The sequence below is a fragment of the Seriola dumerili genome, unplaced genomic scaffold (assembly GCF_002260705.1).
Source record: "Seriola dumerili isolate Sdu_G_001 unplaced genomic scaffold, Sdu_1.0 BDQW01000017.1, whole genome shotgun sequence".
NCBI classification, from domain to species: Eukaryota; Metazoa; Chordata; class Actinopteri; order Carangiformes; family Carangidae; genus Seriola; species Seriola dumerili.
Window position 1 is genome coordinate 9,101,333 of NW_019174272.1, and position 12,967 is coordinate 9,114,299.

The 12,967-nt window shown below is 37.8% G+C and overlaps 1 protein-coding gene across 6 annotated transcripts in view; it reads left to right on the forward strand.

Moving 5' to 3' along the window:
- Positions 1–10,839, forward strand: part of arvcf (ARVCF, delta catenin family member) — a 135,715-nt gene extending 124,876 nt beyond the window's left edge. For 5 of the 6 annotated variants that reach the window (XM_022751889.1, XM_022751846.1, XM_022751862.1 and 2 more), the window contains 3 exons: positions 1,944–2,035; positions 4,642–4,754; positions 8,649–10,839. In XM_022751889.1, coding sequence (XP_022607610.1) covers positions 1,944–2,035; positions 4,642–4,743 — 194 coding nt within the window. In that variant the 3' untranslated portion in view covers positions 4,744–4,754; positions 8,649–10,839. The remainder of the gene's footprint in view (positions 1–1,943; positions 2,036–4,641; positions 4,755–8,648) is intronic. The other variant, XM_022751871.1, reaches the window with a different exon arrangement.
- The last annotated feature ends 2,128 nt before the right edge of the window (positions 10,840–12,967 follow it).

The window sequence follows — 12,967 nt, forward strand, 5'->3', positions numbered from 1 at the left end:
GTAAGAGCCAGACTGCATGATCGTCCTTAGCCAAAGAAGAAGTAGCTCTCCTCTAATCTGTCCGCAGTGTCCCATAGTATCTTCTGTGATTCAACATCTCTTCTACTACCAAGCATTGCCAAGATTTTTGGTTTTTTTTTCATCAGAAAATTCAAACCACTGAACATCCTGATCTCGGTACGATGGCTTTGGACCGAGTTTCAGACATGACACCCTTTGATGCTGTATGCAAGACCCCTCTCTTGACAAGATGTTTGTACAAAGCTGGGCTTTGATTAGAAGCTTGACACCAAAGGATGTGGGTGGTTCTCCACTTACTGCATAATAAATACACTCTTATTATATCTCAGTACAGATTTCCTCTGCTATACTCAAAATAAATAATCCTTTTGTTATAGAGCTGCAACTCTAACAGATCAAGAATATTGAGACTCTTAGGGGTGACAGATAGAATAACAGTTTTTTTCCATGAAGGAGTAATTTCATTTATATTTGTTATATTTTTTTGTTTTTCACCCTCCTATTCAAAGTCACCTTCTCAGGGTATACAGTATCATGTTGGTTCACCTCCAAGCCTGTGGGCCTGTATTTATCCAGTGTCTAAAAATCCCTCCCAGGAACTGTGCTGAAAGTGAAACTAGGATTCAAAGAATCAAAGTAGGATTTGAGACTTATTTATGAAGCTTTTTACACTTACTTTCAACAAGGAGAAGGATTACTCCGAGGACAAGACTCAGAGCATCAAAGTAGAAATGATGATGCGTAGTATTGCTTATTGTAGTTTTCCGACAGCTTGAGATATTTAAGTTTGAAGTGCAGAAAATAGACACATTCTTATCTGTAGCCTTGATGTGTATGATCAATTAATCTCGGTAAGTAGTTTATCTGGGATATAAATTAAAAATGAAGATGCCAAAATTAAAAAAAAAGCTCATAATATTTTTGAATAACTATGAATGCGAGTAATTGCAGGAAGCCATTTGTGTAGGTTAAGCATTAACTGTATATGCAGTGTAACTAAAAATGAGCCTTAACTGTGTGACCCATACTAGATGCCTGTATCCAATCACAGTGTTTTACAATGTTAATAATGCACCACATGTTGCATGTAGTGAGTAATATTGCACCGTAATGACATTGCTACATATTAACTCGTGTGATCCTTCAGATCAGAAAAATGATTTGCATGATGTCACTCAGTGTAGAGAAATACACCGTGACAACATGTGTGATTGAATCTGACTCTATCTGAGGAGATAGACAAGTGATTAAAGTTTGATTTATTCCTGCTGAAACCATTGGTTGAGACTGGCTCAAACAGTTAATCTTGAAAAATTATGTTTTTATTTTGCATCTCATTCAAGGTTTAAAAAAATGTGTAAATATTTGCCTGGTGTCTCTTCATAACCTCACGTCTCTTGTGCATGTGTCTGCATAAACATCATTTTCTGAAAAGACTTCTGACAGGTTAGGAAATCATGGGAGCTCTCCTAAATATTTGCTATGATTGGAGTCATTTTGTAGGTTAAGAAAAAATGTAACTCATAATATAACAAGTAGGACAGTATGTGTCACTCTGAGAAGGTTTGGCTGTTGAGGGCAGATTTCCTTCTCTGAAATGCTCGATGAACACTGGATTACATGAGAGCTCATTTTTAAAGACAGTGATGAGGACAGGGTCAAATACCACTTGCAAGTACTTAAACTAGTTTGTTTTAGATGTACAGTGGTGGTAAACAACATGAGTGTCAGAAGGTTTAGATGAGCACGAACCAAGAATGTGGAGGCATCTTTAGTCAATCTTCTGTGTCCAACCTGTGGTGAATCCAGGGCAGAAAACCGCTCTGAAATGTAACACAGGTTAAAACAACACTATGAGTTATTTGTCAAGGTTTTATTGGTTAGAGAGGAATTAGCTGACTGTTGTTGTCTGACCTCATTAGATGGTTACTCCACCATTGACCAGAGGGACAAGGACTGCAAATACAAGGCGGGCGACGGCTCAGTGGACCTGACAGAACGGGAGCCATTAAAGGTACAGACAGACCTCTCTGATCTCCTGCTGGACTGGGGGATAGAGGATGAAATAATGATGCCTCACTGAACTATTATCATGCTCTCTCCCTCTGTGTCTTTCTCTTTCCCTCTCTCCTCATGTCTTCTGTGGTGGTCCTCATTAGAGGCTGTTAATCCTATTGATTCTTTAAATAGGCTGGAAGTTGTCATTCTCTGTTACTGTTGCCTGCTGCAGCTCAGCGCTGGGGAGAGCGTCAGATCTGCGAGCCACCAGTTAATTGAGTGTAAGCTTTTGGTGTCTGTAAAGTAATTAATCTGAGACTGATTAAAAGAACCCGCCAACAAGCACTCCTTGTGGAGAAGACCCTTGCCTTGGCAATGAACAGACTGCTGCATTATCAGGTGGTTGTCTGCTGATTATACAGCCGTTTCACACAGCAGCCACAGTTTGTTTATTGTGGAGCTGATTGGCAATCCACCCTCAACGAGGAGTCGCGGGATAATGGCTTCAGAGTATGTCTGACATGTGTTGGATGACTCTCAAATACTTTTTGTAGTTTATATTCAATCTATTTTAGTGCTAAATTAATGGGATTTGCGATGTGGGGTTGTAAAATAACTACAAGAAAGAGTTCATTGAAGTTAGTTTGGCATATGTCTCTTTAGTTGCACAGTCATAAACAGTATCTGCTTCTCCATGCAGGTTCAAACTAACTTTAGCATCTTAAACTATAATAAAGTACACCAGCAAAATGATTTGCTGGTGTAGTTCATTATAGTTTAAGATAATGAAAATAGAAGTGTTACAGTTTTGATTTAAATGTAAAAAGCAAAGAAAAATTGTACAATTCAGTATCTTAAAGCGACCCTATGTAACTTTTACTGAACAGTGTCCACTGTGGCCGCAGGTAACATTTGAAATAAATGTTAAAATGAAAACAATTGCTCAAGAGTCCTAAAGTAAATGACCTTACTCAGTAATGTCAAGTACAAAAGGCAAAATACCAATATCTATGCTTTGCTAACGTTAGCTAGCTGGTCGTACCAGTATGCCCCTGAATTTATTTAATTGAGCAAGGGTGCTTTTTATTGTTATAGATTAAGCTTCTCATTTGTAAGAGGAACACAGTGTTATTTAGTTTTTAAAAAGCTAGATAGTCTTTAACATTTAAAGCTGGCTCATAAGACCTCTCTGTTTCTATATACTGTGGCATTAGTGTAGAGGAAAATATCTGAGAGAGGAGAAGCTGAGATTCTAGATAATATACTGTATATTGCTGGTAACAGATGTCTTAAAGTCAGAAATAAGAAAGTTTGCCCTTTTCTTTTTTAAACTGCATTTGTATTAAGGGTACTGCTGCAGTGATTTGTTGTGATTATGGTTAAGGGGAGCTTAACACCAGGCTGAAAATCATTGTTCTACTGCCTCCCTGGTTGAAAGTTTCAGTTTTGTTTCTCTGACCTTGTCAGAAATGTGCTCTGTCGTAGCTGTAACCACACCCAACTCTGATGTCACCGTGTACTGACCACACCGTGGAGTACACGTCTACATCATTTCTACATCACTACATCAAGTGAAGAAGTGAAACCACTGGATAAAGACGATTTTCATCTGGTGTTAAGTTGCTCTTCTGGGTTCTTATCTTCATTGTTTATTTTCATTTTAACTGATGTCTCTTCCGCATTGATTTTTTAATGGAATCAAAGATTACCTCAAATTCAAAGCGAAAAAGGAAGTATGCTTTTTCAATGCTTTAAAAGAGCATCCTCCATTCATTAATAATAACATTTATATACAATTTATACATATATTTATACATAACACATTTATTAGTAATATTATTATTATTATTATTTGGAGGCATCTTTAAAGATAATCAGACGAATCACCTCAGTTTTGTGACGGAGGATTTTGCTCAGGAATGTTCGTTTGTAAAACCTGTAATGAAACAGGATTAGTGACACAAATTAAAAATCTTCATTTGTATGGTTCTCAGCGGCAAGTTTCAGTGTCACATGATGTTTTAAAGCTGTTCAAGAGGCTTTTAAACCAAGTACAGAGTTTGGACAGTTTACAGATAAAATGTAGCATTAAAGTATAGCAGCACAAAAATGGCAGCTTCAGTATTAAGCACTGACCTCAGGCTTCAATAATCTATTTTCCTTTTTATTTTACTCTCGTCACATTTAGCGAAACTATTAAACTAGTTAGAAATGAAATTATACTGTCACTACCTCTTCAATGGGCAGATACTTTTAGCAGCTCTGAAGTCACAGACAGGAGTACAACATAGTCGTGTTTGTCTTCGGAGTGTGGAAACCTTCGAGTGTTACTCCAAAGCTGTCTTCTAAGTCTGCCGTCTGTACTTCCCAGAGGTGTTTTGCCCGCTTTGAATGCAACTTGGCTGTGAATCTGCTCTCTCCCTCTTTCATTTGCATGTTTTGGTATGCTGTTTTGTAATCACTCTGACTTCTTTCCAAGCTTTCCTTAAGGCAGGGAACTAACACTGGCTTCTCTGATCCTGGATGCATGTGTATGTATGTGTGCGTGTGTGTATTTCTGAAATGTATTGACCTCTTTTTGTTTTGCTGTGTTTTTTTTAACCCGTCCTCCTGTGGCCACAGAATGACACAAATAGGAAACACTATATCAGGAGTAACAGGCCTGCGGTCAGTCTGGTGGACGCTTGTGATGTTAAGCCCCAGCCTGTTGACTCCTGGGTCTAAATGCATGCATGGTAGGTCTGAAAAGTAAAAGCACAACAAAAAATAACAACCTTCACCCTTTGAGTTGGATTGTAGCATCCTTTCATTCCCTGTTTGTTCATCGTTTCCGCCTGTTTTCCTTTCATCCTCACACTGTATCATGTAGACCTGCTGTCACCCTGCACCCACAGCAGTCAGCTGGTGAAGTCACCTTGGTCTTCTCATTGAATTTTACGCTGTTCACTTGCAGTTTAACTGAAAGTGACTTTTAAGGTTTAAAAATGTTAGATTTTATGTAAAATCTCATGTTTGCATTGTGTTTGAACTCTTCATATTTACACTCTAATATTACATACCCTTGAATGCCTAGATTAAGGAAAAGAATTAAGAAAATGTAATTACAAGATTGAAAATGTCTGAAATACACTAACAATCACAACCTGATGTTGGGGCTTCAATGTAAAAGAATTCTAGGGTGGATTTTAATTAAAGAATGCTTCATTTGTTATACTTTAATTCACCATTTACTAAACTCCTCTCTCAAACAGCGATTGTTCAGTCGTACAGCATCTAGGCACAGAGGGCTTGTCAAGCTTTAGATTTCTTCACATGTTAAAGCTGTTTGCATGGGGCTGTCATTAGAGCAACACCTTGCATTTAAAGTAGTTTGATGTCTTTTTCTCCAGCTTTTCCAAAAACCAAAAACTAAAAGAGCTAAAGTGTAAGAAATAGAATTAACAATGTGTTTGCTTTAACTTAAACTGCCATCATAAGCATGTCACGACTTGCACATCCACTGATCATTTGTGGAAGCTGGTCCTGGATGCTATCAGAATTCAGGCTAACATTTGCAGCTCTTTCCTGCTCTTTAACAACCCCAGTCAAACTCATCACCCAAAATAGCATTATGTTTGCCAAACACGTTCATCAGTCCTTTTCCTAAAATCTCGTGAAATTAAAAGTGAAAACATTCAGTTTGAAAACATGAACAAGTATGTAGCTAAGCAGCTAATCAGGATATCAGAATGAAATAACAATTCAATCATTTCCGTATCGTACTTCCGTTCTTTATTTAAATTTCTTCTGCATGGATCATCAGTTGGTGAGGGTGCTGACTATTTCCTGGTACATTACCTGTCTTTATCACAATATATTATTTTTTCTCTCCTTTTATGAGATTCTTGTTTTTCAAAAAGCATTTTTAAACAACTCATGGAGCTAACACTAGCTTAATTAGCTAGCTAAGCAGCTACAGCTAGCAAAAGTTGTCATTTCAGCTAGCAACTGGCAGTTGACAACTGTCGATTGTGTAGCCTAGAAATGAGCAGCCTACTCTTGTGTATCGCTGTCTACAATCAAAGACCTGTTGTTTCAAAAAATTACTTAAAATTTGAAGTGGCAAACATCCAGTTATTGTAAGGTGCATAATGCACAAGTGCGAGAACAGAAAACTGAGAGGCGTAGCAACAGTAACTAAGGGAGGTGGGGCTTACTGAACACTCAGTTTGTAGTTTAACATTGCTTTTGCCACTGCAACATACACATTTTCAACACACCGTTGTTCAATAAAAAAAACCCAACGTGACGTCTCCTCTCTGTAATACACACAGACTGGTCTGTGTGAGTTTACAATTCAGCACCACCTGTCTGATTGAAATGTACGCCTAGCTTCACTCACTGCTTCCCCTGACAGCCTTTGCTGAAAGTGGTGGCAAATGATGAAGGGGAATCATTCTTCTGCACTCCAGGTGGATCCTCCAGAGACTCAGTTATCCCTTAATGAAAAGCGGTAGAGAGAAAGAAAAAGATATGCACAGACACATACACACGCATACACACAATTTTCTACATTTCCGTACACACAATTTCCTGGGTCAAAGCAAGATGACTTCAGATAAATAATTCATGTAAGCTGATACGGTGATGAAGAGAGCCAACACATATAATGCACGCGCAAAAATTCATACATTATCAGCTCAGGCATAATATGGGGAAGACAGAGATGTAATGTGAATTCATGTGAGGGTGAGCTAACATGAATTCGATTTACATACAATTTGATGTCTGGAGTAGTTCATTTGAATATTTTATATTTAAATTCATGGTATAAATGACTACTAATTGCTTTCTTAGGTAAAGTAGATGTCCATATTTCTAATTAAGTCGTACAAAGAAGGAAATTCAGCTTCTCTTTGGGGTTGAGAGATATCCTAAAATGTCTTTTTTAGTAGAGAGAATCAAGTGTATTTCAACCGAAAGCTTCACTGAATAGAGCTATAAAACTAATAGAACTAAAACCACTAAAGTCTAATGAAAGCTTTCTGTTGCAAGGTTTTTCTCAATTTTTTTACACAAGGAAATAAATCTAAATCAGTAATGTCCTCAGACCTTGTGGTTATTGACTGAATTCCCAAACTGGCCCACTATTTAATGTCCCACTAAATGACTTTAGCAAGGGTGCCAGGTGATCTGGGTGAGCTTCAGTAGCAGTCATTGTTTTACCAGCAGCATCTCTATCTCCTCCTGCCTCCTCCTCACCGCTGTTGTCCTCTCCTGCACCAGAGGCCTCCCATCAGACCTCACTGGCTTCCTCATTGTCATCTTCCTATCTCAGTCATCTTTGTCAGTGGCCATGTGTTCAATTCTTTCATCTCCATCCACTGCATTATTATAGGAAACACATCACAGGGTTACTCCAGAGAAATAAGATGATTTTTTGGTATACATTGAAATTTTGCCACTTTAGTAAAAAAAAAACAGCTTCAGGTAAAAGTAAGAATTACCCATCAGGTAAGTAATTTTCACTTGACGTAGCACATGCAGCATCTGTTTTGCTGTCTCCTGCCTCCATTTGCCATCTGGACTGTCATGATTGAAGCATTTGTTGACACTGATGAGATTTGTCAAGTACTGTTATAATGCCAAATCATTGTCTAGCCGTCTTACATAAGTGGAATTAAAGTGGAGAGTTTCATTCCAAATTCATATCCAGTGATGGTAAAATGTGATCCAACTCTGAAAACCTACATTTTAGTGTGAAATTTTAAGGGTTAAGGCCAATTATTTTTATTCTCAACAAATCCAATGAAAAGACCAAAACCAACAATGACAGTAACAGGTATCGTCTGTGTATAGCTTATTCCTCTGTGCCAGTTGTGTGTTAATGATGGAAATAGAATCCAACAAATGCACTATTTGCTACTGCTTAAGTAACGTTTGAGATATTGTGGGTGATAGGGTCATAAAGAGGTGGGGTGTTACATGTCAGGTATCACCTGCCTCACCTGCTGCTGCTGCTGCTGCAGCGCCCTCAGTAACTGTACTTCCCTTAGCGACATGGGGGCAGCACAACAAGCTGTAAAAACAACACTGACATATTAATATGACAACACGGCTAATGAGACAAACATGTTAGCAAACAGTTGCCCATTTACACATCCACCCGATACAGAGCTGTTTCTAGCCAACTGGCAGTGACACTCAACCAAAACAGTGAACTCGAGGGCCAGAAAATCCATCTGATTCTCTGTGGGTCTGTCCATATGAGTGACACCTTTCACATTACTCATAGCTGTTTTCCCCACTTTTAATATAAAGACACTGCAGCTGTAAAGCTTCATATAGTCAGTAGGAAAAAGATGGGCCTGGGGATGAATGCCACAGTAAGGTTGGGAAAGTCTTGAAGGTTAGGTGTTAAGAGACAGGCGTTTTTTCATTTTGGTCTTTTCATGGAATTTGTAGGCAATAACAAAAATTTAGAATATTACCAGTCTCATCCTTTAACTCACTGTACAGTATTAAAGTTACCATTTCTCATTTTTACAGGGAATATGTAGCATTTTGGACTGAAACTCTTCATTTACTGTTATTTCAAACTCAGTAGAACAGTTCCTCTAATATTTTTCTCTCTTATCCATGTGCTTCAGGCTTAAAAGTGCGACACCCCAGCTAGAGGAGGATCTCTCATATCACCACTGCCATTTCACATGGAGCTTATCTTTGGAGTTGGACTTTGTACAGAAAAGAGGATTTAAAAAAAATTAATGATCACAACAGCGACTACCCAGCAGCAGCCAGCATTCTCATGCTTTTCAGAAAAAAAATCAAAAAGAATAAAAAGTGACTACTCCTACTACTTTCTCATATCTACATTCCCACCGGACATCATGTGAATTTTGCAGTGTTGACTCTTGTTGAGCTCTACCAGTGACAAGAAACGGACAGAGGCCGGTGCTGTTGAAGGAATGGACATGTGTGGAGGCGACAAAGGAAAGTGAAAGAAGTGAATGGAAAAGAAACGTGTGCTGGAAGGAAACCTGTGGGAGAAGAAATGGGAAAATTGATGTTTTTCATTTCAATTTTCACATCTGATAAAAGATCGTGCCCCGAAATTTTGTGGGTTTTTGAATTGAACAGGTTTGGACTGGTGTGTTTTGAAGGTCACTGAATGTTTGTTTTGAGAATAGCGGGATGGACACGAGAAAGGAAAAGTAAAAGGAAAGAAACCGAGCCTGAGAAGAGCTGTAGCATAGCAGATAAACATGTACTCCCAGCAGCCTGCTCTCATAGATTTACAATCCATTTGGTTCACTGTGTTTTTTCAGAAAAAAAAAAAAAAAAGTGCACTGAGATGCTTTGAAATCAAAAGTGGTTAACAGGTGGTTGATGTCCATTTTATAAAAGAAGGAGTCTGCAAGTTGTGGTCTGGAGAAAAGAAAGTGACAAAGTGTGTGCATCTGATGGAGTGACAGGTTTTGTTAACACTGCATTGAAAAAGTAAGATAAAATGGAAAGACTTCCTGTTTCATCGTGATCAACATGTTTGAGCCAAGTGGCATGTTGACCTTCAGTCACAGAGCTGTGGTTACATGCGTAACCACTTCAGTTGTGTAGCGACATGGCTCCTTGAGTTTCCTGGTTGGTTGCTCTTTGTCAATGATGTGTATTAAAGAGGATATAAGGCATTTTGTTTATAAATGATTTGTGTTTTTGAAAAGAGAGGGAGATGATTGTTCTCTTGTTGAAAGGATAGATCTAAAAGCATTTTTATTTTTGTTGGGTTTTATATAAATGTATATTAGGGTCAAAAGGAACAAAAAAATTGAAAAATTAAGGGAAAAAAAACAAACAAAAAATGACAGACTTCTTAGTTGTATATTAATATCACATTGTTTGGAAAGCACATCTCATTTGATAAAGGCTCACCATGTTTGTAAGCAAGAAATAACAACGTAACTTAAATGTGTGTCAAATATTGTCGAGTTACGCCGACGATCACCTATTTATATTTTGTATTTGTCAAAAAAAGGTTACAGAAAAAAAGTTTATCTGCAGTGTTCTTTCTAAAGGCGATGAGTACATATTGTCTGGCAGCCCCTGCATCTTTGAAACAGACAATATGAGGGGGTCAAGGGGTCAGACAGAGGTGATGGGATAGACAAGAGATGGCAGTGTTAATACAAGTCCCTTCATTTTCCTTCCTAATGCATTCAGACCAAGTTACCACCAACCCTGAATCCTCCTTCACCAGTGCATCTTAAAGAGAAATATTCAGTCATGAGCATGAAGAAAAATCTGTACAGATGTTTATATTTTATTCTTTCCAAGTGCCAGTTTTTTTGTGGTGTCATTTGGATATTAACTAATTCATTCGTGTGCAGGAAGAGAGTACAGGTGGACGAGTGGATCTGGATATTCAAGGCAAAATAAAAAAAAAAAGTTGTAACACACTGTATAAATTAAAACTTCAAGTTTGGTCATATAGTATATATTTTTACAACGTTATAGGTCGGGCAGTTGAGATTTAGAAAACCAGAGAGATACAGAATCTTATTGCCATTTTTCTCTTGCTTGGTGAGACTGTGCTCAGAATCCAGTGGTAACGTGTCCGGTCTCCTTTCCAGCCTACTGTCTCCTGATTTAGCTCGAATCAGAGACAGAAAGAGAGTCCAGTCCAAGTTGGTGTCACTCATGCGTCATTGAGGCGAACGGCATGTGCCTGCATTGAAGTCTGATTTTTCTTTGTGACGTATGTGACTTTATAAAGCTTGCATATTTTACACAGTGTTTACAAAAATGTACGTTGTGGTAAAAATCAATAAACTACAAAAAAACTTACTGTATAAATTTTAATTTCAGAGGTTAAAAAACATTATAACAATACCCAGCATCCCTTTTGTGTGTCCTCAGAAGTGTGTGCTTTCATTGGACAATACTGAACCCTCACAACAAAGACCCATATGACTGTCTATTCCTGACTGCACTATGCAGTACCACAACCAAAGGATCCGGAGGTGTATTTGCATGCGTTCAAAAAAAAGGGGGTTTTGTTTTTGTGGATGTGCAGCACACTGTACATTTACAAAATAAAAAGTTAAGCAACTGTAAAATAAATGCAGGACACGGACACACATCAAAACAAACAAACCTACCTGTGTAGATATAACTGATTCAAGACCGTCAAAATAAAGTAACTGTACTACTCAGTAGCAGATGTGTTTGTACCTATCATGTGCCTTAACCTTTTCCATGGTAGATAAAGATAAGTGTGTTTTATATAACTTTATTGCTCCCTTTCAACTGTCATCTCTCCATCCAATCTGTTCACCTCTCCCCCGTTCTCCTCCTGTGTCTACCCCCTCTCTTTTTCCTCCACTCTGCTCACTCATTCATTCGTCCTGCACCCCCACCCTCCCCCCCAACCACACCTTCCTCCCAAATCCAAGTAGTTTAGACTGTTGGTGCGGTTTCTGCCTTGTATTACATTGTATTATAAACTTTTAAAAAAGATAGAGTCATTCAAAAAAGATGGTTTTGATTTCCTAGAGGAGTAAAATTGTTAATGCTTTCGTAGCGAGCAGAAGCGATGCCACAGTGACAGAATGTATTATGTTAATTTTACTAATACCCAGAGGCAAATATTACGCTTGTTAAACATAACGGAAAAATACTGGTTTGTAGAGTATAAATTTGGTGTGTTTTCAATAAATCATGCCTGGAAAGAAGCTGTTGCCCGCACTTGTGTCTCATTTTATATGATGTTATTAATTTCCAGTATGACCAAGGTCTTCTGTCCTGATAGCAGCCGCTAGAGACTACAATGCTCATTACAACCAACCCCGGGATTTGAATGTGTCAGTTCAACCAAATCACAAAAAATGCTATTTAATTTCATTTGTGGAGCTCACAGTTAACAGTTTACATTATAGCCTACTTTTTAACAAAGAAATTGTTTTCTTGAAAAGTGTTGACTGTGGATTATGTTATTATTATTATATTATTATCCAGAGTAATGGGGAGGACACTGTTTCTGGATTTTTTTTATTTTGTTTTTCAGTGCTGTGACCACCATATATGTCATTCAATTCATCTTAACTGTACAGGCAGAAAAGTGAGAAACATACAGTATGTGTCTTAAAACCTACACAAATTAAACCAGAACTATCTGTGTGGCTACACACCATTGACGGTAAGTGGGAGTGGGAGTGAGAGAGTAAGGTTTTTCTATAAAACAACTCTTTATCATTAGCCTAATAAATAAACAATGTACAACTTTGACATCCTTAATATTGTGGGTTTTGGTCTGTGTTTTCAGAGCCTTTGCTATCCTGATATTTAACACTTAGACCATTGCTGTATTAAGAAAAAAAGTGTTGTACAGTATGATATAGCATATACTGTGTGACGCAGTGTCATAACAAAGCAGAGTAACTGTAAACCTGATGACCAGGGTTTAAACCTTAGTGTTTGAAAGCATGGCCCACACTGAATTATCCTTGAACAAAACATTAGATTCCCTCTAACTCCTGCAGCACTGAGCTTCTCAAAATCTTGCACTTTCCCAGGGGTCTGAATCTTTGGCAGCCTTATTTCAGTTGGTTATATTTTTAGTCGTGAAAGAAGAGAGTGCAGGATCTGCCACACAAAATGATGTTTTAGTTTTTACTGCTGGGAATTTTTAGACTATGAATATGAGCCAACAAGTGACAATTCTAATAATCCTTATGCAAATAAGTGAGAAAGGAGTGCAACTGGAAAAATGCCTTCAAAAGCCTCTTCAACATTTCCTGTCTTGATAAAGTCATTATGGTTTTACTCAAATTGATTGAGTTGGTGTAGGATGTATATGACCATTTTAACAGCCGACAGAAAAAAAATTAATATTAAAATAACATTAATTATACTTGTTTTTCCTGCTTTGACATCCTGCTTTGACATGTAAAGTGTTCCTATTGTGCACAGAAAT